Source organism: Capronia epimyces (assembly GCF_000585565.1).
Source record: "Capronia epimyces CBS 606.96 chromosome Unknown aczIQ-supercont1.2, whole genome shotgun sequence".
NCBI lineage: Eukaryota > Fungi > Ascomycota > Eurotiomycetes > Chaetothyriales > Herpotrichiellaceae > Capronia > Capronia epimyces.
The window spans coordinates 3,677,714-3,704,962 of NW_006912905.1; the positions used below are offsets into that span (position 1 = coordinate 3,677,714).

At 54.7% G+C, this 27,249-nt stretch overlaps 12 protein-coding genes across 12 annotated transcripts; 9 read left to right on the plus strand and 3 right to left on the minus strand.

Annotated features, from left to right (window-relative positions):
* Positions 1 to 574: 574 nt before the first annotated feature.
* A1O3_03124 (uncharacterized protein) lies at positions 575 to 1,899 on the plus strand (the record flags this gene model as incomplete). Its single annotated transcript, XM_007733263.1, has 4 exons — positions 575 to 842; positions 967 to 1,279; positions 1,545 to 1,695; positions 1,849 to 1,899. 4 exons carry the CDS (start codon positions 575 to 577, stop codon positions 1,897 to 1,899), a joined length of 783 nt encoding a protein of 260 aa, XP_007731453.1.
* A 1,181-nt stretch (positions 1,900 to 3,080) lies between these two features.
* A1O3_03125 (uncharacterized protein) lies at positions 3,081 to 4,375 on the plus strand (the record flags this gene model as incomplete). Its single annotated transcript, XM_007733264.1, has 3 exons — positions 3,081 to 3,104; positions 3,387 to 3,857; positions 4,073 to 4,375. The coding sequence occupies 3 exons, from the start codon at positions 3,081 to 3,083 to the stop codon at positions 4,373 to 4,375; spliced, it is 798 nt and encodes a 265-aa protein (XP_007731454.1).
* Positions 4,376 to 5,728: 1,353 nt separating this feature from the next.
* A1O3_03126 (uncharacterized protein) lies at positions 5,729 to 6,949 on the plus strand (the record flags this gene model as incomplete). The annotated part of the gene is made up of 1 exon (XM_007733265.1): positions 5,729 to 6,949. The coding sequence occupies one exon, from the start codon at positions 5,729 to 5,731 to the stop codon at positions 6,947 to 6,949; it is 1,221 nt and encodes a 406-aa protein (XP_007731455.1).
* An 801-nt stretch (positions 6,950 to 7,750) lies between these two features.
* A1O3_03127 (uncharacterized protein) lies at positions 7,751 to 8,050 on the minus strand (the record flags this gene model as incomplete). Its single annotated transcript, XM_007733266.1, has 1 exon — positions 7,751 to 8,050. The coding sequence occupies one exon, from the start codon at positions 8,048 to 8,050 to the stop codon at positions 7,751 to 7,753; it is 300 nt and encodes a 99-aa protein (XP_007731456.1).
* Positions 8,051 to 9,635: 1,585 nt separating this feature from the next.
* On the plus strand, positions 9,636 to 10,718 carry A1O3_03128 (TDG/mug DNA glycosylase; the record flags this gene model as incomplete). Its single annotated transcript, XM_007733267.1, has 2 exons — positions 9,636 to 9,741; positions 9,790 to 10,718. 2 exons carry the CDS (start codon positions 9,636 to 9,638, stop codon positions 10,716 to 10,718), a joined length of 1,035 nt encoding a protein of 344 aa, XP_007731457.1.
* Positions 10,719 to 11,328: 610 nt separating this feature from the next.
* On the plus strand, positions 11,329 to 14,520 carry A1O3_03129 (uncharacterized protein; the record flags this gene model as incomplete). The annotated part of the gene is made up of 4 exons (XM_007733268.1): positions 11,329 to 11,544; positions 11,604 to 11,791; positions 11,837 to 13,669; positions 13,722 to 14,520. 4 exons carry the CDS (start codon positions 11,329 to 11,331, stop codon positions 14,518 to 14,520), a joined length of 3,036 nt encoding a protein of 1,011 aa, XP_007731458.1.
* A 553-nt stretch (positions 14,521 to 15,073) lies between these two features.
* A1O3_03130 (uncharacterized protein) lies at positions 15,074 to 15,763 on the plus strand (the record flags this gene model as incomplete). The annotated part of the gene is made up of 1 exon (XM_007733269.1): positions 15,074 to 15,763. One exon carries the CDS (start codon positions 15,074 to 15,076, stop codon positions 15,761 to 15,763), a length of 690 nt encoding a protein of 229 aa, XP_007731459.1.
* A 648-nt stretch (positions 15,764 to 16,411) lies between these two features.
* Positions 16,412 to 17,413, plus strand: A1O3_03131 (uncharacterized protein; the record flags this gene model as incomplete). Its single annotated transcript, XM_007733270.1, has 1 exon — positions 16,412 to 17,413. One exon carries the CDS (start codon positions 16,412 to 16,414, stop codon positions 17,411 to 17,413), a length of 1,002 nt encoding a protein of 333 aa, XP_007731460.1.
* A 1,278-nt stretch (positions 17,414 to 18,691) lies between these two features.
* A1O3_03132 (uncharacterized protein) lies at positions 18,692 to 20,959 on the plus strand (the record flags this gene model as incomplete). The annotated part of the gene is made up of 4 exons (XM_007733271.1): positions 18,692 to 19,103; positions 19,201 to 19,573; positions 19,702 to 20,470; positions 20,663 to 20,959. The coding sequence occupies 4 exons, from the start codon at positions 18,692 to 18,694 to the stop codon at positions 20,957 to 20,959; spliced, it is 1,851 nt and encodes a 616-aa protein (XP_007731461.1).
* Positions 20,960 to 21,909: 950 nt separating this feature from the next.
* A1O3_03133 (uncharacterized protein) lies at positions 21,910 to 23,079 on the plus strand (the record flags this gene model as incomplete). The annotated part of the gene is made up of 1 exon (XM_007733272.1): positions 21,910 to 23,079. The coding sequence occupies one exon, from the start codon at positions 21,910 to 21,912 to the stop codon at positions 23,077 to 23,079; it is 1,170 nt and encodes a 389-aa protein (XP_007731462.1).
* A 763-nt stretch (positions 23,080 to 23,842) lies between these two features.
* On the minus strand, positions 23,843 to 24,659 carry A1O3_03134 (prefoldin subunit 4; the record flags this gene model as incomplete). Its single annotated transcript, XM_007733273.1, has 3 exons — positions 23,843 to 24,035; positions 24,145 to 24,212; positions 24,513 to 24,659. 3 exons carry the CDS (start codon positions 24,657 to 24,659, stop codon positions 23,843 to 23,845), a joined length of 408 nt encoding a protein of 135 aa, XP_007731463.1.
* A 698-nt stretch (positions 24,660 to 25,357) lies between these two features.
* A1O3_03135 (uncharacterized protein) lies at positions 25,358 to 26,429 on the minus strand (the record flags this gene model as incomplete). Its single annotated transcript, XM_007733274.1, has 3 exons — positions 25,358 to 25,553; positions 25,622 to 26,111; positions 26,165 to 26,429. 3 exons carry the CDS (start codon positions 26,427 to 26,429, stop codon positions 25,358 to 25,360), a joined length of 951 nt encoding a protein of 316 aa, XP_007731464.1.
* Between the last annotated feature and the right edge of the window lie 820 nt (positions 26,430 to 27,249).

The window sequence follows — 27,249 nt, forward strand, 5'->3', positions numbered from 1 at the left end:
AGTTTGGTATTGTTATTGTTGTTTGGTGACCTTGACCGTGTAGTGGCATCCCCGTGGCTTTTTGACCAGCATGGGGCCTAAGGCTCCATGGGCAGCGTATGTGTTTGTTGTACGGATCCTAGTACGAGTTCTATGTAATTTGTAATTTGTACCTTCACATCTCAGATGGTCGGGACTCGGAAAGAAAGGCCAACCCCTCCGTCTTTCCCAGCGGAGAGCGTCCAAACATCAATGGGTTCCGGCCTTGCTGACATTGATGTGCATTCAAGAGAATCCTCCACTCACCCCGAGGTCTTATGTCCATCTTGGCAGCAGGGACGAATGTGTGCGTGTGTGCTGACGGTAGCGCTGATCACATCAGAGGGGGTATCGAGCCCACCGTCTTGCGCCTACAGTTACGGTATACAGTATATTGGTGTTGTACTCTTGTTGGCCAAACAGACGCAGAGGCAGACCCAGACTCAAACTCAGATTCTATTCTCCTCGCCCGGACTCACTCGCTCAGGTCAGGACACCAGTCACCAGATACAGCAACCCAAGCAACAGCAACCCAAAAGACAGCCCCCAGAGGGCAATGGCAACCTTCCATGACCTCCGTGGAAAAGTCTTTGTCGTGACCGGCGCGGCGTCAGGCATGGGTCGAGCTACCGCCGTCCTGCTCGCACAGCAGGGAGCCCATGTGGGCGCGCTGGACTTGAACGCGCCGGACGAAATGGCGGAGCTGATTCGAAGGGAAGGAGAAGGAGTCGGGCGTTGTCTCCCGCTGGCGTGTAATGTGCAGTCGGCCGAGGCGGTGGACGAGGCTCATCGTAAGGTGGTGGAAGAGTTTGGACGTCTGGATGGTGTGTATCCTGTGTGTCTATTTCTGTTTCTTTCTCTATTCAGTCTTGCTTCCTCGTCCTCGTCCCCACCACTATCACCACCACTATCACTGACCTCCTCTTCCTCTTCCTTCGAGGCCGGCAGGCGCCGCAAACATGGCCGGCATCGCAGGCACCCGCAAGACGAAACCGGCGAATTTCCCGCTGACCGGGCTTGACGACGACGACTGGGACACCATCATGAACACCAATCTGGACGGGGTCAAGAACTGTGTGCGAGCCCAGCTCCGGCTGATGCCAGGGCCCGGGTCGATTGTGAATGCCGCGAGCACCGCCGGCCAGTATGGTCCGGCCAACGCCTCCCCTTACGTGGTGAGTAAATGGGGGGTCATTGGCCTGACCAAGTCGGCCGCGCGGGAATGTGGGAGGAAAGCCATTCGAGTGAATGCCGTGGCCCCGTGAGTTTCAAACGCCTTTCTTTTCTTTTCTTTTCTTTTCTTTTCTTTTCTCTTCTCTTCTCTTCTTTGCTTTCCTTTCACTTCAATGTGCAGTATGCAGTATGCAGTGTGGGAGTGGGGTTGCATTCATTCGTGTATGCTGTATGCTGTATACTGTATACCTATATCTATCCTGGATGCCCATTATATCTGCTGAAAACTCTCCTGCTTCCATATATCTTCTTAAAACTCTCCTGCTTCCTTATATCTGCTGACATGTCACCAGAGGCGTGGTCGAAACCAATCTGGTCCCGCCGTCGAAAGGAAGAGATGCCTTCTTAGAAACCACCGCGCTGGGCCGGGTCGGCCAGCCCGAAGAGGTGGCGCGAGTGGTGGTGTTTCTGCTGAGTGATCAAGCCAGCTTCATGACCGGTTCGGTAAGTCAGTCTGGTCTCGAGTTTGGGGGTTGTTTTTGCTTTTGTTTTTTGCCCATAAGTATTAGCTACTGATAGGCTTTTTTTGTTCCTTTTCTAGGTGGTTAATGTGGACGGAGGGTATTTCTGATCTGGGCTGGTCATAGGTCATTGCAGTGTGTAGCCAAAGACCAAGAACAGGCCGGCACCGAACAGCCCGAGAGTTGATAGGTTGCCTGGAGGATAGGATATACAACATAGGAGATAGGAGATAGGATATAGGATGGCGGTCAACATGATACAATACTGTACAGGCGCGCAATCACCTTCTTCATTTCATTCATCCCCGCTGGCCCGTGGCGGTGGCGGTGGGCTCCTACAGTACATACAGTACATAGACGCTTCTCTCGTGGACACATTACCAGGAGGTATCCGTCCTCCACTCCCCCGAATATACTGACCGTATACTATATAGTATTCGACCATATTAACTATATAGGATATAGTATTCGACTATACTGACTGTATCGTATATAGTATTCGACATGCTCTCCTTAACTGAGGCTCAACCCACCACTACTAGACGTGTGTGTTGTCTGTTCGTGTACCCCGGAAATGCGCCCCGGTTTCCGGTCGCATTCCGCCTCCGCCTCCGCCTCCAGCTTCTATCTAATAATAGGTTACTCGGAGTCTCCGCGGGGTCCTATGCCTCTTACTGTTAGCCCCGGGCAGATGGAGATACTGTACGTACTGAACTCTAAGAAGCCATCCCACCACCAGTGGGTGCCAGAATTCACCGGACAGCAAATTCCGTCTAAGTAAGCAGATATAGGCCAGTCAGACTAAGATTTTATCGCTAAACTATTCTTCTCTTCAACACCACGCTTCTAAAAATTAATCTATAGTAATAAAATTTTAGTTACTAATTCGTCTAGTATACTATTATACTATACTAAGAGCGTTCCTTATAAACCGAGTAGTTGTAGCGTAGTTATAAAAAGTATCTCCGTTGTCTGCTAAATTCGATATAACTGTCCGGAGAATTATGACACCCCCGTGCCACTGCAAGGTAAAGTAAGGTAATGCAAGGCAATGCAATGCCTTCCCCGCCAATCCACACCCTTTTGGATCATCCGCCATCCCCGCTAATCCAAACCCTTCTGGATCATACCACGTGTGCATACGCGGAGGCGTATCTCAAAGATAAAGAGGTGATCAGACTTCTAATTGATAGACTATAGATGATTGACAGATATGTCATGTAGATGCTGTTCCACAACACAGGCCATCCAGTCTGAATAGCTACTGCTCGTCGCTTGACATACCATATACCATATACCTCTCAGCGGCGCTGCTCGGATTGACTGCATACCTCTGGTCTGGCCTGGACCTGCACCTGCCGATACAGGATGATTGCCGATCTCGCTGGAAAGGTGAGCAAGCCCTCCCTGGCTGGAAGATTCGATGGCATCCCTCATGCCTCATCCTCATGCCTCATCCTCATGCCTCATCCTCATGCCTCATCCTCATGCCTCATCCTCATGCCTCATCCTCATGCCTCATCCTCATGCCTCATCCCCCATCCCTCATCCCTCATCCCTCATCCCCCATCGCATCTTACACTCCCTTTCCCCTTCCCTTCCCGTTTCCCTTTACTTTCCCCTTCCCTTTCGACACATCAAGGAGTATCATGTTGACCGTCTTCTACCCCCAAGGTCGTGATCGTGACAGGAGCGGCCTCGGGCATTGGCCTAGCATCGACGAGGCTGCTCCTCAGCGCCGGAGCCAAAGTGTTTGGCTGCGACCTGGCGTCGGGCCCAAACCCAGCCAACCTCAACCTGGCCCGGGGCCGGGGTGAGAACCTTCGCTTCCTGCAATGTGACCTGACGGAGACCAGCACGCCCAAGAAGGTAGTCCAAGGCTGTGTGGGGGCGTTTGGCGGGAAGATCCACGGATTGCTCAATATCGCCGGCATGATGGACAACAACAGTAGCGTCGACACGCTGCGAGATCGGGACTGGGACAAGATCGTCGCGGTTAACCTGACGGCGCCGGTCAAACTGATGAGGGAAGTGGTGCCGGTCATGGTCCAGGGTGGCGGAGGCAGTATTGTGAATGTCTCCAGCAAAGCCGGCACCAGCGGCGCCATCGCCGGGGTGGCATACACGGCCACCAAACATGGACTGGTAAGTAGGTCTGAAGGGGTCAATCCATTTCCAACCTACTTCCCAACTCCTAAGAAGTTGTACTGTTCAGTGTGCCTTGCCTTATCTTACCTTGCCTTGCCTTGCCTTGCCTTCCTTGCCTCCCTTGCCTCCCTTGCCTTAATTGCGGCCGGGCCGGACTGAGCTGAGCTGAGCTAAGCTGAACTGAGCTGAGGCTGATCCCTTCGGTGCTGCAGGTCGGTGCCACCAAGAATGTCGCCTGGCGCTTTCGACACGACCACGTTCGGTGCAATGCGACGTGTCCCGGCGGCGTCGAGACCAACATCATGAAATCAAGCCACTGGGACCGCATGGACATGGACCAGGAAGCCTCGGCCACCATCAAGCCCGTTCACGACCTGCACTTGAATGGCCCCTCCGGCATGACCATGTCCACCGCCCAGCAGCAGGCCAACGTGCTGCTCTTTCTCCTGTCGGATCTCAGCGAGGAGATCAGTGGCGCTGTGATCCCGGTCGATCATGGCTGGAGTACCATCTGAGGCATTACTGTATCCTGTGATATAGTGGCCATTGGACTCTCTTTCTAGGACGATTGATGGCGGGGGGGGAACAGATCCTGGCTTAGAGCATCAGAAGAAGACAGCACACACACACACACACAGACAGACAGAGAGAGAGTGAGAGACACGACTCTGCCACTACTTACGAGAATGATTTACGAGAATGATGGAATGATGAAATGATGGAAAGATTGTCTCAGCAACTTTCTTCAGACATGATCGAGACAGATCGACGGTCCAAGAGACAGGCGGAATGTAACACCAGTTATTCGTTATTGTAGGTCTACCATACAATATACAATACAGTGGTTTCTTTGGGAAGCCGGGCTCGGGCAGTCAAGTCAGCTGGATGAAAATCCGAAATCCGGAATTCGGAAAGCAAGCACATACGATACGGAGGAAGAGGACTCATATTCTCGTAACAGTAAGGCCTAATTAGCCTGCAGCTTGTGTTCCGTGGCCATGGAGGGGGATCTCAGATGTCAGATGCATGATGCAACACAAGGCAAGGGCAGTCCAGTCAGATTGTTCCTGTCCCTGTTCCTGGCGAGGCTCCGACGAGGATGGACCACAGCCTCCTGAGACTGCAATCACAACATATTCACATTCGAGCGGATTTGCTGTTCCTATTCACGATCAAGGTTAAGGTCGAGGTCGGCCAGTCAGTCAGTCTGTGGCCATGCTACCTGGCACAGGCTATGTACACATGTACATAGGTACAGACGTACCGGGTATGTGACAGGACTAGATTCCCAACATTCCGGGGCCCCGCATTATTGTACAGGACCAACCAGCAAGGCAATACTGTACCACTCCCACTCAGAGACCATCCGGACCGGACCTCCACGACGGGGCTAGGGCACCGCAGACTTTGCGGAATGGCGCTGGATACTCTGGGGTTGATCTGATGCAGGCATACCGTACCTGGATACTGTCGGTAGGTTGGTAGGTAGGTAGGTAGGTGGCTGTTCCAGGTTCAATCACGATACATCCCACAACCCACAACCCACATCCTACATCACACATACAGTAGGATGGATGACTACAAATATCGCCGCGAGTCTCCAGTCCAATCTGGGTGTTTCTCCTTCCTCCTGGACTGTGGAGGTCAACGCCCCGTACTACATACTACTAGAAGTGGCAGGTAATATACTATACTGGGCTGTACTGTACTTATTACACCGTTGACCATTGACAGACTGATAGGTATACTGTGCTGTACTATACTACACCATTGACAGCTGATAGGTGGCACATAGCCACCACACAGTCCCTGAGTCCATACATACCATTGACTATTGACCATTGACCATTGACCAGTAGTCGATCACCATGCGGTATCCAATACTCTATCAATTTCTCTATCTCATCGAGGCCTTCTCCTTGCTCTGGGCCGTGTCTGGCCAACAAGCGGCAGTCTTCGGCAACGAAGTCGGACCGCTGCAACTGGACACGGAAGGACCGCTCGTGCCGGACAACTACTCGCAGTATCACCCCCTATTCAACGACTACGGGTTCGTGATCCGCGGCAACACGAGCGACGGGCAAGACTTCTCGTTGTGGATGTTCATGTACCGACAGACGGGGTCGGAGGAAGTGATCCTCGACGCGGACGTGTACCAGATCGCCTTCATCCACGGACACTTCTCGGCGGACGAGGGCGAGCGACAGCAAATGCACGACACACCGTTCGTCAACACGGGCCAGAACATCGAGGACTACTACGACGTGGGGACGCTGCAGTCGACGGGCAACGCCTCGACCGTGGCGTATTCGATAGCCAACACGACGCTATCGTACGACGGCGACACCCAGACATGGCGCGCCTACGGCACGCACGCCGGGGTGACGGTCGACATAACCATGACCAGCGTGGCCGACGAGTTCCTGCACGCCGGCTCGTTCGCCAACCTGGCCGGCTGCGCGGCCAACACCACGGCGACCAACTACAACTGCTCAGGCATCGCGGGCGGCATCATCCACGCGACCGCGACCGGCACCATCGCGTACAACGGCACCACCACGACGCTGGACCAGGCCTACGCCGTGCACGAGCGCATAATCCAGGCCCGCACCGTGGCCTCGCGCATCCAGAACGCCTGGGGCAACGGCGCCTACTGGCTGCACGCCTGGGGCCGCCACTTCAGCTTCTGGTCCTTCGACGCCGACCTGGGCTCCTACGCGAGTGGCATGCTCACCATCGGGAACCGCACCTATGTCACCTCCGGCGCCAACAACCCCAACGTCACGCGCTCGCAGACCGACGAGTGGCTCGATCCGAAGTCCCATCAGCTCGTCGGCACCGCCTGGCGCGTGTCCATCGCCACCGACCTCGGCTTGTTGGAGTCGCAGGTCACCGGCTTCGGTCGCCTCTATTACTACTGGGTCCGGAAGGGTGGCTTGATCATCACCACCCAGGTCATCGCCGATGCAGAGTCCACTCTCACCTTTAAGAACGGCTCCGTCCTCCACGACCACCAGTTTGCTTTTGTCGAGGCCTTTCGCACAATGTATATCGCGACCCCGTTACCTTGGACAATTGGCGAAGACTGACGAGGGGGCGACGACAATGGCAATGGCGACGGCGATAACGATGGCGATGGTGATGTCAATATAGACCTGACGTCGACACGCTTAAGGCGGTATATATACATAGAAGGACATCAATAGGTTAAAAAAAGCCATCCATCGTTACCATAAGTCTCGTGACATGTACTCCTCCTGACAAGAAAGATAGGAAGGACTCGAGGAAATGCAAAGCCCATTACTGTACTCAATAGATATCTGTTGACCACTTATCAGTATTCAAGGGTCAAGGAGCCGAGGAAAGGTTCTTGACTGTAAGGATGTCCAAGGTTGAAATGTTCCATGTTCTCTATCAAAGGGGTATGGGGGAGCGCAGGCTATATAGTTAGGCTTTATAGTGTATCGTATGCCTAAGCCAGCCTTCTGGCTAAAGGCATGGCTGGGAATGCCTAGAGTTAGTGCCTAAGTCTGACAAAGGACACTTACTCTGCGTACTCGGAAAGATTGGAAAGAGACCGCGTGCATGACTTTGTTGGTATTCATGGAACACTGCCTCACGCCAGTCAATCTCTGCTCTAATATAATTGTCTACTCGACCGATGCGATGCCTTGTGTCTTACGGAGTCGGAGTCGAAGTCGGCGATCATCAGAAGTAGGATCCGCAATACCCGGACTTCCGACCCTCGCTGCTCGACTTGCTAACGTTCATGAAGTAGGTCTAAGACTCCCCAACCGGCACACAGTTCTAATCACTCCGTTCTGTTTTCTCGTCCTGGAGAAAAGCTCTTTGTTCTTTGTGAAGACCGAGGCCGTAGTGGTGTTGATGTCTCACTCACAGCCACTCTCATCACAGTGCATCATCATCTCGCCAAAGGTCACGACTCCATCCCCATCCCTATCGTGCATGTGAAACTTGTCTGTGACTCTCTGTGCGTATTGGTTGCCCTGGTCCGAGTCTGACGGTTCGGTAACCTTGAAGAAGGCTAGGTACTGGTCCAGCGTGACAACATTCGTGCTGTTGGCTTGCGTTCCATTGCTGAGGTCGTTGAACATGTGCTCCATTTCGGCCAGGAGTTCGCGAGTGTAGAGAATTGGCAATGTGGCTGGGACTGGGACCAGGGTGACCATGCTCTGGGACTGGGTCTGTGATTGTTCGCTGGCGACGGAGACTGCTGTTGCTGGCTCTGGCGCTGGCACAGTTAGATTCTGACTGTCATGATCCGCGAGGCCGAGGACAGATGGAGTGGTCGTAGGAACATCACGCTTAGTGTGTTTCAGATCCGAGGACGTGATGTGACTGACGCGGCATGTCTATGTGGTGCCAGGAGGTGCTGTCATGACAGAGGTCGAGGTCCAGTAATCTTCTTTCACGAACTGTTCTCGAATGATTTGGACTAGAAGCGGTGCCAGTGTTAGATCTGACTGGACTTTTCAGAAGAACCAGAAACGCAACGAAGATGAGGGCAGCTTGTGGAGGGACAATGACCGATCTTTCAGCAAAAGGGACAGTGACAATGACTTACCTCCTGGACAGGCACAGCAGAAACCATTGCACTTTCCGTAGCCGCAGCAGGGGGTAGGATCGGACCCGTCCCAGCAGACGTTTTCACTGGAAGCGCGGCAGCATTTGGCGTTGGCCACAGACGGCTTCAGTCCAAGATGGAGCTGAAAAAGGAAGAGAACAGAAGAGACGATGGCATGAAAGAGCATCTTTACGCTTTTTTGATGCCAGAATCGTAGCAAGGGAAGTAGGACGGTGGTGATAGCGACGGGACTGAGCTAAGTTGGCCTGAGCTGCGCAGGTGGTTGTTTTGGAGCACAGCGCAGGCGAGCAAGTGTGAAAGAGCGCAGATTATATATATACCTTGTACACGTGAAGGAGGCCTGCCGAATCTGGCAGTGTCACTAGCACGTGGGCGGTGAGTGATACGAAGTGAATGAAGCATAGGTACTGACTACGAGTGAACTTATCACTGTCATGTCCAACTTTCAAGTCAGGTGGGCGCACTCAACAGCAATGTTGCGACGAGCTGGCTGTGTGAATAGATGCTTCTTTCTGTTGCTTACATATTAAAAGTGCCTCTTCATGGTTAAACTCATCCAGCTGCAGCCGGTGGTTTCCATGAGAGATGGATTGTTCGTGCCTATGCCTTGGTTTCAATCCGTGTAAGGCTGCAAGGCTTAGGAGGCTGACAAGGCTCCCCCTGTGTGCGGCGCAAGCTTGCCGCTCTAACACCAACAATTAATTAGTCAGTTGCCCTTGCAGCAGTCGCACCTCTCTTTCCTTGATGTAGGTACCTATCTGCCTTCCAGTCACTGACAATTGAATGCAACTTCATACCTAGGAGATACAGTCGAATAAAGTACATTATAACAATCGGTGAGCGGGTTTGTTGGCCTTCTTCCCAGTTTGCTGCGCGAGCATAGAGCGGCAGGAATCTCTTCCCAATGCGGGGCAAGTCCAGGCACATCTCTCGATGTTTGGCTCCGTCTTCCACTTTCCTGTGTCGTTGTACCCGCACAGTAGATACTCTACCGACTTCGGTGGTGGGTTCGATACAGACGGCCAGATTCAGCGACATGAAGTGGCTCGTAATTGACTTGCTAATTCTAATATGAAAGTGTGAGGTGGTCGCCCCTCTCCGACAAACCATGCGGCTTCGCAATCCCGTCACTAGACATTTCGGCATTTCAGGTCTCCTCTTTGGCAGCAATGGGTGATCTAACTGTCATTCGAGATGGAGATGGAGATGGAGATACTCACAGGCTCGAAGAAGACACCGTGTCGTCGGAAGTTACATTGCCAGCGGCGGATCAAGGTGTGACCTTTACGACATGTTTAACGACTTCAAGCTGACCGTCTACAGCTGCCTTCAAAGCTCGATTGAAGCAGTTCGAATACTCCCCCAAGACAGACATTAGTCCGCAGCGACGTTCTTCCCGGTTTGCAACCTGGCGATCCTCCACTCCCTGCAGTCCTGTTAGCAGCGCTTCCCCGTCGAGAAAACGCAGGCGATTGTCCTCGCAACCGCGGACCGACGGAGACGAGAGCAAAGAGAGGGATGAAGAGTTGGCTAGGGGCAGTGCGGGCTCAAAAGATAGCACCTTGACCCCCAAGTCCAAGTCTAAAAAGAAACGAAGCACCACGAAAGAGCGGTCTGCTCGTGATCCATACAGTCCCACCAACAAACTGGTGGACAGCCTCCGACCAGGGCTGATCTTGGTGTTTGTGGGCCTCAACCCTGGCCTCATGACGGCGGCGACGGGCCACGCTTATGCCCATCCGTCCAACAGATTCTGGCACATCGTCCACGCCAGTGGCATCACCCCGCAAAAGCACGATCCCTCGGAAACACGAGATCTGATGGATCTGTACCAGATCGGAAACACCAACATATGTGCTCGGCCGACCCGGAGCGGCGATGGACTGAGCAAGGCCGAGCTGGAAGAAGGTGCCCTCATTCTAGACCAAAAGATTGCCCAGTGCCAGCCAGAAGCGGTGGCCATTGTGGGTAAAGGCATTTGGGAAGCCATTTGGATGGTGAAAAAGGGCCAGAAGAAATTCAAGGATCCAGATTTCCATTGGGGCTGGCAAGACGAGGAAATGCAGCTCGGTAGAAGGGTAGATGAGAGTGGCAGGGTCATCTGGGCGGGGGCAAAGACATTTGTGGCAACATCTACCAGCGGACTGGCCGCCACCCTCACGCCGGCAGAGAAGCTGGCAATCTGGAAGCCGCTTGGCGACTGGGTGACGAGGAGGCGCGAGGAGTGGAGGGCGGAAGTTCTTCAGCAGTAGACAGAGACAGGGATCTCCCACAGCCTTGCGCGGGTGCCAAGACTTGGTATAGAGTTGACTCGGGAGCTTTCTCGTGGAGCTGCATCGCAACGAGGCACGAAACAGAGGACGTAGACCAGCCCTGAGGTGGTGATACCCGCCCACAAGAGCAAACGACGAGGCCGATCATGTCTGATATGCCGCTCGCCCTCAGCTGCGACATGTGAAACATCGCCAAGCCAGCCGAAGTGGGCGTTGCCGGCGTGATTGGTCTCAGCAGCTGGAGTGAGACGCGGCAGAATCAACTACGCACCTACGACGGATTTCGAGTGACTTGTCCTTGTCGGCTCTCGCTCTCGCATGAGGTGACATCAACTCTGCCTCATCTGCTGTGAATTGTGAATATCGTGTCCTTAATCAGCCCTGTTGTTTGCAGCCTGCCATCACCGTCTCTGCGACTACAAGTCCTCCTTGTCCCTGTCCGTCGTCGATCATCTGCTCACCGCGGTGGCATCATCACCGCCCTGACCTGACCTTTTCCTTTCCTTCTGCCGCAGTCCCCAGACCCCAGAATTGGAGCATCACACCCCTCCCTGAACAGGATCGCGGTCTCTTTTCCACCCCGCCAAACATGGCGCTCTCTTCTTCTCAGATCGTCTTGCTGTGTGCCGTCGGCATTGTCTTGCTGGCCAAACCTGCTCATGCTTTTGGCGCGGGCAATATCGGCTCCACCTCCAAGGTCGAGGGCGAGAACTGGCGACATGGCGATCTGGAAGACACGTTGCTCACCCTGGTCGCCGCTCGTGCCATGGGAGGCAAGAAGTTCAGCAAGCTCGATGTGAAGAGAGTGAGTCGTTACCTAATCGTCCCGTCCCGTCGCGCTGTAGCCCCCATTAACCTCCCTAGGTCTACTTCGGGAACTGGCTTCGCGATTACAGCCAGGCCGTGGACGTTGGGACGGTCAAATATGTCAGCGCCGAGGCCATCCGCATTCTTCTTTGGGTCCTGGGATTCATGTCCTTTGGCTACGGTTCCGGTGAATTCGAAGTGACCACAGAGCGTCTTGGATGCTATCGACCGGAGGAGCACATCGAGTAAGTGAACCATGTCTGTGGGAAGAGTGGTTCTAACCCTAGCAGCAACCCCAAGGACTATGCAGACAATCTAGACGCGCGGCAATACGATCGCCGCCTGCGAGGTCCTGTCGATGAACGTCGCGAGCTGTCCATCAACCCACAGACTGCATTGAAGAATTACATCGCCTCGGAGGGCATGGGCATTGACACTTCGGCCGGCTTGGTCCGAAAACTCTTCGGTCGGTCCATCCAGCTAGGCCGTCAGTATGCACGCAGCAAGAACAAGGCCGACCTCTATGAAGCCCTCCGTCTCTTGGGGACCGGATCGCACTGCCTGGAAGATTACGCAGCCCACTCCAACTACGTCGAACTGGCCCTGATTGAACTTGGTGAACGGGATGTCTTCCCTCACGTCGGTCGTCGTACTGCCATCCAGCTTCGCGAGGTGCGGCATCCGGTCTATCCAATCGTGACTGGTACCTTTGGCGGCGTCGACTTTCTTCATTCGGTCTGCGGCGAGTTCGACGACAAGACCACCCAGTCGGAAATCGAAGAGCTTGAAGGCACCATGCAACAATACGGAAACGGCGACCAAGACAACAGCATTCTGCAAGGGCTTCTGGACAAGATTCCGTCGGGGGTCTTTGGCGGGAAAGATGAGGCGGGAAAGGCTGATGAGCTGAAACAAAACTCCCTCAACCACGCGATGGAGAGCAGCCGCATTTCACCAAGACAACCAGAGGAGTGGACTCAATATCTCAACGACGTCCAGAGACAGATCTTGCCCATCATCGAGTGGCACGACGAGATCATGAAGGCCATTACTGAGACCATCGAGAAGATTCCCATCCTTCCCGACCTCATTGAACAGCTCCAGGACGAGATCAACAAATTCGTATTTTCTCTTCTGGCACCATTCGTCGTCCCCATCATCAACCAAGTCAAAACAGAACTCAACACGGGATCCAGCGAAATCATCAACTCCAGCAAGGATAAGCAGCACATCGTCTTCAACGACGACAACTCTTCCGACCCCACCCACTCAATGCTTGCCAAAGACCATTTCTCCAACATTCTCAATGAACCCGCCGGCAAGGTGGCCAGACAGACCGTCAAGTGGGTTGTTCCTCAGATCGTGGCCTGCTGGGATGACGAGAGTATCGATGTCAATCGCACCCTGGACCGCATCATCCATGGCGTTCTCCACCACCCGGCTCTCCGCGACCACGGTCAAGATGGTGCCAGCGATGGCCGTCATTTGATGTTTAGCGTCGTCGAAGATTGGTGGCGAGGCAAGAGCGAGCAAGAAAAGGACGGATTGCGCCGTCAACTTAGTCGTGAGGGGGTGCGGTCCGGTGAGAATCATAAGCCTGGGGTTCAGGACCATGGCCACGGCAGCAACCGACCACTCGCGATGGCGAACCTCAATTCCGGTAGCCCGTTGTCTGGTTTTGGAGGCGACGCTTTCGGTGCCATCGGCTCGGCTTTCGAGGGCGGGAACCCAGGCAGTGGACACTCCACTGCGCCTGTAGATAAGATTGGCGAGATGGCCGGCGCCGCAGTTGGGGGTGGAATACTCGGATCTTTGGTGGGAGGTCTGACCAGTGGACTTGGAGGGAACCTCCTCGGCGGCGGGCTCGACACCAACAGCCAGACGTACAAGCGCGACTCGTACGGGCAGGATGGCTCGTACACCGAGACCGTGACCGAGGTCGGCCAGTCACAATCGGGTGATCGATACGGCCAAGCCCAATACTCGTCGACCACTGGGGCTGCTGGCGGTCGTACCCACGAGGAGTATAACCGCTTCGAGCAGACCGAGTACGGTGGACGGCTGCAGTCCGAAGTCCACCACGAAGAACGCACCAGCACTGGACAGTATCGTGAGGAAACCCGGTAAGTGATGTTCTCACCCAAGCACGAGAAGGAAGACTGCTAACTGGTCTAGTCGCTATGGCGATGGCGATGGCGATGACGGTGGCGCATACGGTCGTCGCCCGGAGCACGAACGACATCATCGTCGGGGATCCGGGTCACATGGACGCCATCACGATTCCGAGTCGTACGAGCACCATCGTCATGATGACGGTGGACATCCGCGTGGCGACGAGGGGCGCTTTTACGGTAACCAGGGACAGGATCGTCGTCCGGAACCCGAGATACCAGGCTACGGCGGTGTTGAAGGGTTTGGCCGTCACGAGCGCCGTGAAGACTATGGCAGGCGAGAAGACAACGAATACGGCTCCGGTGGCGGGTATGGACGTCAGCAAGAATCCACTTACGGTCAAGACCAGTATGGGCGTCGAGAAGAATCCGGATTCGGATCGGCCGAGTATGGGCGTCGGGAAGAACCAAGTGGTGGGTTCGGCGGTCCGGGCAGACGTCGAGATGAACCCGACTTTGTTCCTGGCGGATTCGGAGGGCCTCGAGACGAACCCGGATTTATCCCCGGTGGGTTTGATGCACCTCCACGCGAACCCGACTTTGGCGGCGGCGGCTTTGGCGGCTTCGGCGGCGGTCGAGAGGAATACGGCTCCGGTGCTGGTCGAGGCTACGGAGGCCAACAAGAGTACGGAGAACCGCCCCGCGAGGAGTATGGCCGCCCGGAAGGTCAAGGTGACTACGACGCTGGGTATGGTGGTGGAGATGACGATAATGAGGCATATGCTCAGCGTCGGCGATATGGTGGCGAGGACGAGGGCGAGAACGAGGGTTATGGCGGCGGCGGCGGATACTCCCAGTACTGAGCTGGATGCCTTCAGACCACGGACGACCTATTGGGATGAGACTTGTCAAAGCACGACGCAATGAGGCATGAATGGAGGAGACCAGCGCATTTGAACGATGGGCTTTTCTTCAGCGGAGGACTGCTGTGCTGTGCTGTCCATGTAGCGTGGGAGGGAAACGGTGCGACAGATGAGTAATGAACTCGAACAGACCGAACAGAGAGATGCAAGCCCAGAATTCCAGCCAGGCATGGTCTTGGACATGATGGATGTCTGTTCTGTCTTCGTTGACCATGAGTAGCTGATCCAGGCGAGGCTACCGCTTCTCCTTAAGAGACTTCACCACGTGGACTCGGCCCAGAGCGACATCTCCCATAGCACTGTGCACAGAGTCAAGGCGGAATCTCCCCGTGGTACTGTAATGGCTCCCATGTCGCTTGGTCAGCCGAACAGTGAGCCGCGCAGATGCTTACGGTACATCTGCGTGCGTCCGTATTGACTACGTACGTCTCTCTATCTGGCTTTCGTGAAGCCAATGTGAGGGATTCTGGAATGATTGTACTGCTCCAGAAATATGCCGGTCGAGCGACAACATAGCTCCCAGATCCGAATCTTCAGGCGCGGCGGCCCCCAAACAGTCACGTACGACCTTTCCAAGCCAGCCCATGTCACCATCACAGTGCCTGTCTCTTCGACGTGGACGTCGGGGCTTCATTGGCACGAGACTCACACAGAGTATCTCCAAATCCTGCAAGGACGCGCCTTTGTGAGAGTGGGAGACCGGTCCGGGCATTACGGGGCAGAGGACAGAGTGATCGAAGTGCCTAAGTACACCGTGCACGAATGGCACCGAATCGACGAAAACGAGGACGAGGACGATGGCGCCGAAGAAGATCTGATCGTTCGGGAATGGACGGCCCCGGAGGACGGTCAGAAGGAGGCATTCTTCAGGATGTTGAATTCGTTCCTGACCGAAGACCACCCAAGCTCCCTGTATGAAATGTCGACCCTGGCACCGACATGGCTCCGGAGAGTGCTCGAGGGGTGGATCGTCACGTTGCAGTTGTTGAGCATCTTTCGAGCCTGGGACAACTGGCCTGTGTTGGTGGGCAACAATGGCGGATGGGTTAGTTGGTCAGTGACCCACGCTGTTTTGTATGTCTGCTATTGGATTGGCCGTGTTCTGGGGCTACGAGGGGTTTACATCGAGTATGTGGGAAGAGAGCTGGCGGTGAGGGTAGGGGTGAAGCAAAAGGAAATGTAAGGTAGTGAGTGAGAGCGAGAGCGAGAGCGAGAACAATATCTGTACTCCATACTGGCATACTCCCTCCGTACATGCTGTGCATCAATGGCAGCGCAGCGCAGGCTGGAGGCGGTGAGTTGAGATCCAGACACCACTGCCACACTGGCAGAATCAGCGCTGACATCTGACTGACTCCTCCGCTCCGGGTACCCAACCACCTGTAAGGTACAATAATGACCTCCCCACCAGTCCCCTGGTTAAGCTTTCCTGAGGATCTTTAGGACCCTTGTGGTGCTTGGCCTTATTACTTATTAGCTAGGTAATAGGTGCTAATAATACTGTAGGTGACGAGGTCCACGCCACAACTGGAACTGCGCCTTACAGACCTCCTGGAGCTCTCCGTCTTATTCTGCCACAGACTCTGCCATTCGTGTCCATTGTCATTCCTCAACTGTCCGTATAGAGTACAACACCGCTCTCCTTCTGCTGGCCTGCACAATGGATCGTTCTGCAAAGCTCAAGCCATCCTCTTTGAGGCATCCGCGCTGAAATTTCCTAGCTGAATTGATTGAGCAGCCTCTCCCCAGCCTCGTCAGCTCAATCCAATCCTCAGCGTCTTCGTCTTCCTCGAATGTCTTCGGTTCACGCCCTGTATCTGTACAGAAGAGAATGTCCCTGTCTCGACGATACAGTCGAATGCGCGAAACCCTCTTCGATCTCTACACCGAACGCGACGCCCTTCCCTGGTATTTCCGAACCATCGCCCTCGTGGCCTCATGGCTTGCCCTCGGAGGCTATATTCTGTTCGCCCTTGTCTTCACCTCTGCCGAATCTAACATCAAAGCATCCCGTTTTACCCTGACACTGCTCGCCTCCGTCTTCCTCTTCGTCGGCTATGCTGTGAGTGCAGTCATAGCCTTCTACTGTCGCAGCCTCCTCTTCGCGTTTGATGCCGTCCTCCTGCCAATCCTCACCTCATCCTTCATGGGCGTCTTCGTCACTGTTATGAACCATGCCTTGCATAAAGAGTTCCCTATCCCCTCTCAGGCGTATATCTACGTCCCGCTGGTGACTGCCTCTTCCACCACAGTCGCGTCAGCCGTGCTCGGTTACATCGCATATAGGAAAATGGCCACTGTCAAGAGCCTGGACAGACAAAGGCGACAGCATGTGCCGAGATGGGAGAAAGATTCCTACGCCAGCTACGGGGATGCGGCATCTACAACGGAACTACTACCAATCCACCACCACAAAATTCCAATTCCCGAAGATGAAGCACAACGTCAACAATTCCTTCGACTATTACTGGAACGAGACCCACCCCACTCTCCCAACATCCACAGTCTCTCAAGCACTTATCAGATCACTCTACCAGGAGATGAGCCGGGCCACCAAGGATCGCTGGTGGCCACACCGGACGGGCGACCGCGGAGTGGGAGCCTACCGAGCAAACCTCGCAAGTGGAACATCTTCAATAATGTGACGAGAGACCGAAGTCCAAATCTTGAGGGTTATCAGGATTCGCGAGAACGCCGGCGACGACAGATCGAGAGGGCTTCTGTCCTTCTTACTCCAGGATCTGAGGGCGAATGGGCACAGACGCCAGGCGCGTCACCACCACTTGTCGTTGATCAACCTCCACCATGGACTGGCTCCACGAGGTATGCCTAGGTAACGGTTGGATGTCTGTAGCGGGCCTGATGGGCGAAGTGTCCCGGGTCTCGTTTCGGACGTTGGTACATGATGTCGACTAATATATAAAATCCTACGGAGCATCCATAGCGAACCTCCAGCAGCCGCAACCCAAGTTCGTCAGAGTTCCCCTGGATAAATAGAGTATTCCTGCTGGTGCTGAAGACTGGAGATCTCCCCAGAATCTCGCTCCTATCTGGATGGTCTTCTTCAACGTGCGTAGGTCCATCACAGTCACGGCCCGACAAAAAGGACTAGGGCGGCCGTGGAGACTAAGGAGCCTCCCAAGCCCTTGTGTCCTTGAGCCCTTAGGCTTAGGAGGCTTACAGTACATGTAGGCAGGGTGCAGGAGGCAGGTCGCAGGGCAGGTCGCAGGGCGCAGGGCGCAGGGCGCAGGGCGCAGGGTGCAGGGTGCAGGGTACACCGAACTTTCAATCTAGGGAACTGGGCAACTACCGCCCTCTACCCTAGGGAGATCCCGCTACATAATTGAACTCAAGTCTCCATATCATCGTCAGTCTAGACCCGGACGGTATGTATATGAGACCCCCTGCAACTCAGCCTTGACGTTGGGCTGGGCTGCATAGGTACGGAGTATATCCCCTCATATTCACCAGTTGGCTACCTCGTGTCACGGACAAGATTGACTTGACTATGTGAAGACTGAGGTCTCTGCTCGAGGGGGAAGATTGGCGATGCATACTAGGTACAGTATCAGACCGTCTGATTCCTCTGCCTACCACAGTACAGGAATACCTGCTACGACGGTCCTCTACTACCTTAGGTAGTATAGTGGAGATTCCAGCACGGAGTATCCGTACTCCGTAAATGCGTCGTTTTCCCCCAATGGTCCCGACAATATGGAGACCACTGCATGTACATTGTACGCAGTACCTATCCCCGATACTGAACTAGAACGACTCGGTGTCCCTGTCTCGGGCATTTCATCATTTGAGCACGCGAGCAGTTCCGCCCTTTATCGATACGATTGACTCTGACATCCACAACAGCCACGTGAGGGGTTTGTTGGACATCCCAAGACAGATATAAACATGAGTCATGCCGCCACCGAGTCTTGCTTCCCTTCGTCCTCATACGTCGCGCTCTTCTTACCCTTTCATTTCCTTTCAGCGAGGCTTTGCGTCTCCTTTGGCAAGTTCCGGTTGCTACGGGGATGATATCACGGTCGGAGAATTCTACCTGTTTCCGGCTTTGAACTGGCTAGCGTGGACGTGGACGTGGAAGTAGAAGGGCAGAATGGACATCTCAGAGGCAGTCCAGCCTAGCACCAACACCGATGAGGAGCAGCCCGAATTACAACCAGCACCAGTACCAGCACCATGCCACGCACTGGATAAAGAGAAAGATGCAAGCCCAGAGATTCGGGTTTCCACATGGCCAGAGCAACCAACAGACCCTGACACTGCCACTGCCGCTGCCACTGCCACTGCGCGGGCCGACCTCGACCTCGATCTAGAATTTGGCTCGACCGTACGGAAAAAGCCCATCAGTGTTCCCCGGTCCAAGCGGCGAGGTCCATTGGCCTCGCTCACCATTCTCGCCGAGGTCGACGACCCGTATCTCTACCCCAACAGCGCCAAATGGTTCATCACGTTCGTGGTAGCCTTTGCTGCGGCGACCACCTCTCTCGGGGGCTCCATCATCTATCGTAAGTGATGAGATGGTGACACCCCAACCCTCTGTGATCGTGAGATATGATGTACTGTACTTGATGGCTGATGTTATTGCCATTTCGATTTCTGCAGCGGCTCTCGCCGAAGCGGCTCAGGACCTCAACGCCAGCGTCACCGTGACCAATCTTTCCGTGGCGCTGTATATGCTCAGCATCTCCATCTTCCCTCTGTGGTGGTCGTCGTTTAGCGAAACAACTGGCCGTCGAACTGTCTACGTCACTTCATTTACGCTGTTCATCCTCTTCGCCATCCTCTCTTCCGTGGCGAAATCGATGGGCGTCTTCGTCGCGATGCGCCTGCTCTGTGGCGGGGCTGGCTCGTCGGTGCAAGCAGTCGGAGCGGGAACTCTGGCAGACATTTGGGAGCCTTTTGAACGAGGAAAAGCCATGGGCCGCTTCTACCTTGGTCCCTTGTGTGGGCCGCTGCTGGCTCCCGTCATCGGCGGGTGAGTTCTTCCCTTGCATATCACGGAGATGGCATATCTCAATTCCCAATCCACAATCCCGTCCTTTGATTTCGGCCCCTTTTCTATCCGTATTGCCTAGAGCAGAGCAATGCTAACCCCAGCTACAGGTTTCTGACCGCCCGATGGGGCTGGAGAAGTACCCAGTGGTTCCTGGTCATTTATGGCGGAGTGGTTTTCGTCCTCCTCCTCTTCGGACTGCCCGAGACAGTCAAAGCTCATAAACACAGTGTGGTTGTCCAGGACGCCGCTTCAGCCGCCGTGGCTGAAGAAGAAGAGGGAGGAGGAGGAGGCGGAGGAGGAGGAGGAGGAGGAGGAGGAGGAGGAGGAGGAGGAGGAGGAGGAGGAGGAGGAGGAGGAAGACAAGGCGATGAAAGCAATCTATCCCACAATATGCCCGCTCTGTCCCACGCCTCAGCCTTAACCTCAACCACTCGCGTCCGATTGAAAAGACTCGGCGGCATCCTGCGCCGAGTATTCCTCGAGCCCCTGAAGATCACCCTCCTCCTTCGCCACCTCCCCATCTTATTCGCGGCCTACTACGCGACCCTCGCATTCGGCACGCTCTACATTGTCAACATCTCGGTCCAGGACGTCTTCGCCAAGCCGCCCTACAACTTCTCCGTGTCCAAGATCGGTCTGATCTACCTCCCTTCCGGCTTCGGCGGCCTGATCTCGGCTTTGTTCAGCGGCAAATGGGCCGACCATGTCATGGCGCGAGAAGCGAGGCGGAAGAACCGGTATGACGAGAAGGGGAAACTGATCCTGCGGCCTGAAGATCGAATGATGGAAAATGCCTGGGTCGCTGCCGTCGGCTTTCCCATCTCTATGATCTGGTACGGCTGGACTGCCGAGAAGGGGGTATTCTGGCTGGTGCCGGTACGGAAACTCATCCTTTTTCATTTTATGTTTTTCATATCAAAATCCCCTCCTCTGCCCTCCCGTCTTAACTTCTGCTTTTGCAATTGCACACTTGTTTTAATGGCATGCCCTACCCTGTGCGTTGTCCAAGAAACCCGCAATAGCAACCAGAAGCCTGACTCAGACCCTAATCGACCCAATCTCGCACAGATGCTGGCAAATTTCGTCTACGGCCTGTCGACCATGCTTATATTCGGCCTCGCCGCCACGATGCTGACGGAATTCTCGCCGCGCAAACCCAGCAATGGCGTCGCCGTGGCCAATTTCCTCCGCAACCTCTTCTCCTGCGTCGGCACCGTCCTGACCGTCCCGCTGATCCGCGCCGAGGGCAACGGCTGGATGTTTACGGGCCTGGCCATCCTGGCGAGTACGGGCGCTCTGGTCATTTGGTGGATGAGGGCCAAGGGCGGGGCGTGGCGCGAGGCGAACCAAGGGAAGCTTGCGTGAGTGCATGGCTGCAGTCTGGGTCTGTTTTGGGCCTAAGGCGAGGTGCCAAAATATATGGCGGGTATCTTAGAAAGATAATCATCCGGTAGAGCTAGAGGTTTCCTGAATCCTATCGAAGTAGCAGCTGGACAAACCGCCTTTAATTCTGACACCCACCCTAAGCCTTTGTAGTCTAAGTATATAGTACTTGTGCCTACGCTCAGTTGAAGCTCAGGTTAAAGCAGCACTCGCTCACCCTCTAGGATCAACCCGTAAATGGAAATTGGGTCTTTCGCTCTCGAGTAATAGATGTACGGAGTAGTGTCTACAGAGTACCTATACGTACTCCGTACTCCGTAGTTTATAGTGTTTAGTACCACCAACCCTGATAGGGGCAAGTGCGTCCGCAGTTACGGTCACGTAGACGTCATGTGACCAGCCGTGATACACGTGACCGGCGCCCCGGATTGACGGCCCGGGGCACGTGCGGGCATTGTCAGTATCTAGGTAATTAATTACTGTACGGATACGAGTCTCTTACTGTACCAATTAAATCCTACCTCGGCTATTATTCGTATCGCCAGACCGAGACCGACGCCATCAATGTCTCGACGACGCCCGAATCATGTCCACCGGGGAAGATGTGTCAGATGTCAACCGTGGTAGTCGTGAGAGTCGTTGTGCTTGTTACTCGCTGATTGCAAGCAGCTTGCTGTACATAACAACCTCGACCTCAGGATGAGCAGAGACCTTCCACGAACCTGTTGAACGTACAGTCTCCATATCCATCCCACCACCACCACCACCCACCCTCAGCTCAACCTCGAGATACGGATATTGCACCCACCCTCAACTAAACCTTAAGATACGGATCTTGGATGCAGAGTATCCGCACTCCAGCATTGAGACACGTCCTGCAACGACCACAAATCCTCCTTACGCGCCCGTTGACCCTCTCACACCCGCCCAGCATGTCCAGACATCCGACGCTCATCAAACCTCCCAAATCCCTTCCTCACCATTCTCCCATCGAGAACGTCCTCTCCCTCCTCCCGCTCGTCGACATCGGCCCTGACATCTACACCAATGCCCGTCCTCTCTGGCACCCACCCGGGGCGCGAGGCATCTACGGCGGCGCAGCCATCGCTCAATGTCTGTCGGCGGCGCAGGCCACGATTCCTCCGGACTTCACGGTGCACAGCATGCACTGCTACTTCGTGTTGGCGGGCAACTCGGAGATCCCGATCCTGTACCACGTGGAACGCGTGCGGGACGGGCGGAGCTTCATCACCCGCACGGTGCAGGCACGGCAGCGAGGCAAGTGTATCTTCACCACGACGCTGTCGTTTATGAAGGAAGGCAGCGGCGGCAAGGAAAAGGTGGAACATGCGGTGCCCATGCCCACCGACGTGACGCCGCCGCCTGACACCGAATCCAGCCGGTCGGCCTGGAGTGCCAACGACTCGGGCGAGTCGCAGCCGTTCGAGTCCGTCCGCTGCCCTGTGACACGACACGGCTCACCGGCGGAACGCAAACTGCGCCAGTGGATCCGGGCCCGCGGCCGCATCAGCGACTGTCCGCCCAACGTGCGCGAGGAGGAGCTGGCCCAGGGCGAGCGTGCCCACCAGCCCGGGAACAACCACCAAGCGCACCTCTCGGCGCTCGCCTACATGTCCGACTCGTACTTCATCGGCACCGTGGCCCGCGTGCACCGCCTGATGCGCTTCGCCAACCGCCAGAACATCGAGCGCACCCTGCGTGGCTTCCGGGGCTCGCAGGAAGAACGGGACCAGATGAGGCGCTACCTGGAAGAGATTGCCCGCGAGGAGGCCGAGGAGCACGAGCAGTTTGATCAGTTGGATAAGTCGCAGTCATCATCATCATCATCGTCACCGTCGGCCCCGGCCACAGACGGCCGCCGCATCGGCATGATGGTTTCGCTCGACCACACCATCTACTTCCACAACCCGCGCGCCTTCCGCGCCGACGAGTGGATGTTGACCGAAATGGCCAGTCCGTGGGCCGGCGACGGCAGGGGCGTCGTCATGCAGCGCATCTGGAGTAAAGACGGCACCTTGATCGCCTCGTGTGTCCAGGAAGGCGTGGTGCGGCTGGTGCAGAAGGACGAGAGTAAATTATGAGATGTCCGTTCTATCCTTCCTGTGCCCTCGCCTCCACGGCCACTGTTTGGGTTCGGGTTGGATTGGATCATGTTTGTGTGTCGGGTGATTTCAATACCCTCTTCCGCCTCAATTTAGAGACACGGAATCGTCGGGTTCTTACAATATGGCAGGACGAACGGGCGCAACAGCCGCAGGAAGGGACAGGAGCAGGAGCAATAGCAATAGCAATACCAGTAGCAATGCCAGTAGCAGCACTAACACAGCGGTGCCTGGAAGATGTGATTGACCACTGACTGACTGGCATGACTGACTGCCGACGGTTTAATTTGCCCTCGCCTTGACATGACTACTAATCATCGATCGCCCAAGCCCAAGCGTGCTTCGACACCGACGTGCTCCCGGTTTCCATGACGAGCTCAAGGGGAGAATTCCATGCCAGGTCTGTGATTTCTTTCCCATTCCCTTTTCCGTTCCGTTTCCCTTTTTCTTCCATTCCTCTTCTCCTCATTCCTTTTCCTTTTCTCCGCGCGAGGACATGTCCGATCAACGTCATACATAGATTCCACTCTGCTCTTAGCCTGGCATGTGCTGGACTTCGTAGACTCTGCTGTAGACTGACCCGTCGTCACTCATGCACTTTGACGTCTAATATGCCATGCCGTGCCATGCGGGCCCAGGATACGAATTGCATCGTTCGGAACCGATGAGAACAAGGAGAAAGGAGAAAGGAGAAAGGGGACAGAGAATTGAGTTTGGAGTATTGAGTTGGCCTGACCCGGCCTCAAGCCTCCAGGTTGATGCCCTTCCCGAACCGAGCGTACAGATGAGCCTTCAGGGTGCCGATCTCGTCGCGGATCGTGCTCAGTTCATCTTCCAACGACGTCACTTCGCTCTCGAGCTCGGTTGTCGCTGAGGCGAGCAGCTCTTGCGCCTCGGACAGGGGAACGTGCATGAACGACTCGCCGATCTTGTAACTGCGCGGGAACAACAGTTAGATTATCGAAGACTAGGGATCAACAAGGATGTTGGACGGCGGAACGAGATCCGAAAAGTGTCGATAGGGTGCAGAAAGGGCTATCTTACGGAATCAGTTCGTCCTCGTCGGCGAGTTCGAGTTCCGTCGAGACCTCTTCGAGGTCTTCTTTATCTTTCTGGAGCCATGGGCGAATCGAGTTAGCAATGTACTGTAATGTAATGTGTACTGTGCAAGACGGAAGCTGCGACAAGCCATGTCGACCCATTGTGCTACCAATCCAACTCCATCTCTTCTGGCCATTGTGCTACCAATCCAGCTCCATCTATTCTGGCCGGTCTTTGGGTATGCCCATCGAAATACCGACTCGTCAAGGTCTGACTGATGGACCAAGACACACGAAAGGAAGAAACCCGATCAACAAGAAAGAGAAAAGAGAAAAGACAAGACGACGAAATCCAATATTCTGTCCACTCACCTGCTTCGTAGCCAGTTCCTCCTCAAGCGCCTTGCTCCGATTATGCAGCTTCGAGAAGGCGTTGATCTTGTCTTGGTCTTCCTTGGTCACTTCGGCGTCGGTGGCTTCCGACTCTTCCTCCTTGGAGAGCTGGCGGGGAATCAGCATCAGCATCAGCATCAGCATCAGTATCGGCAAACATGCACGGAACGCAAGAAGGAGACAAAATAAAGAATCGGGAACGACCGGTGCACATCTTGCGTGGTATGGCGTTGGGGATATCGCAGGCCGAAACAGAAATTCAAACGACGTCCGCGGGTCGAGCCCAGATCAAATACGCGGGGTGGAGATCAAGAATCATTAGTGACAGATAGATGACTTGACTTACCACTCTCCTGGAAAGCATTTTGGCCGGCTCGAACAGACAGATAGAGGGTACTGTTCCTGTTGTGAGAAGAGAGGGATGTCGCGTTCCTTCAGCTGACAATCTCGAGTAACTGGTGAGGCTTGACGTCGGTCGTGGGACGAGGCTCCGGACGCCCGTCGACGTTCAATCTCGGGCATAGATATTTACCTTCGGCGAAACATTGAACCAGCCCCGCAGAAATTATACGGCGAAACATCAGGCATCTCAACGTCCACGTCACCGGAGGAAGACATGTTCACAGAAGACTTGTCTGCTACAGACCGGAAGCCAGAGATCACGGCACGGGCTACATGACGGAGGTGCTATCCCAAACTTGAAGGGGCCTCTTTAAAATTAAACCTGACCTCTTTTCCCATGCTGCCGCGTCTTCTCAATTCCATTCGTTCTCTACAAGTTGACACCGTCGCCACTGACAAGGAAAAAGAATGTTCGTTGTAAATCATACAGCACTGTACCCCCCTCTAGATCCGCTGCCCGAAACTGTGTCCACCACCTTGCGCGACAGGTCCTTGACGATGTATGGAATGTCGCGAATGGTGTCGCCGTGGGGCAGCAAATCCCATCCACGCGCTCCGTAACGGCTGTAATTGAGCCAGGAACCGAAGATCAAATACGCGGCGACGCCCAGGAACCCGCTGTTCGGCCCCCATGTCAGTAAGGAAACCAGACTCGGAAATGGGAAAGGGGAGAGGGAGTATCATACATCAAGACAAACCAAGTGAAAAAGCCCCAACCGCTCTTCTTCGCCTCGTCACTGTCGGCATAGCTTTCGCACGCATACTTGGTTTTCCAGTCAAGTCGGAGCACCTCAATCTGTTCCTTGCCTTCGACCGGTCCATAACTTATGAATGATAGACTAGCTGTGGGGGATTCGGGTTCGGGTTGGTCGTCCTCTTCTCCGTCGTCGTCTTCATCTCGCGCCAACCTCCTCTTCTCTTCGTCACCTGTTCGTTCTTTATCGCACTGTAGCTGAATCACAGCTCGTTGTTTCTTTTTATTGTAGTAACCGCCGTTCAGTTCGATCTGGAGACCGTCCGACTTCGAGTCCTGGGCTTTCAGTCGCGAGACTTTGGGAGCCAGACTCTTGCCGGTACTGGACTCGAAGTTGCCAGCTACCGGGATCACATTTTCGACTTGGACGTGCTTCTGCTCCGGGTCATCCACGGCGTTCCACGACCTGACAACCCCACACACTGCACAAACAGTCAACCTCAACCACCCCGTTCGGAGGCTGCGGGGGTCCTACCTCGTGTCCCTGATGGGCATTGATCTGAATCTGGAACAGCTTTGAGCTTTTTAAGCGGTGCGCAAAGATCCAGTGTCCAGGTGGTGTTGTATTCCGCCGGTGGTCTTGAAGTGTCGTGGACACTGATGGAATGCCGCCCGGCAAGCTTGGATAGGTCGAATTTCTTGTTGTCCACTCGAATATTTTCACAGTCTATTGACACAGCTGCGGAAAGGTGTGCCGCCAGTAAGGGAATGGACAATAGGTACGCCGCGACCGGTTTCATGGTTCAGGCAGGATGGAGATGGAAGTGACTCGGGAGGTTGGGCGCAGTGCGAATACAGTTTGCGCGGTCGCCGGGGGACCGGGGGGGCCGGGGAGAGGGGCGAAGGGCTCGGGCGGTTGGAAAGATGCTGAAGGAGTGACAGGAAATGGACAAGGCAGTAGAGAAGAGGATGGTGCTTGTTAGGAGATGAGGTGTTGAGTTGAATAATCCGGGATACCATGTGCCGTGCCTGCCTACAGGAACAGATGATCCCATCTCCCTCCTCTGCTGGCCCGCCCCCGAATAGGACGAGGATGAAGCCGCCCTGTCTCAGTCTGGTGCCTGCAGGAGCCCATCCAATCAAACTGTGAGTCTTCTCGAAAGCGGCGTGGCTAGCTATACCCTTCTAGGTGACGACTAATTGCGCAATCTACACCAATACTCCGCAGTTTAGTAGGAATATGCTTTACCGTAGTGGCCCTTTCCTTTTGCTCTCACAAGGAGAACGCACATCGACAGAACACAATGGACAGGCGTTCGGACAGGAGGACCTAAAGGGATCTGTGCAGTGGGGAGAACTCATTAATGTCGTAGACCACAACAATGCTAGACAGGCACGACGTATCCCACGCCCAGAACACATTGATGTAAAGGGGAAGGGACTGGTACAGAGTAGACGAGATATTTGTTCCAACAATCAAGGTTTCCAGTTTCAATCGCAGCCTCATTCTCTCGAATCTATTGTACCAAGGGGCCTGAGAGTGAATTGATCCCATTTTCGCCAATCTTCTAGGGCTATCGAGATCGTCTTGTCGGCTCACTGTCTTCGGCTCCCGCAATG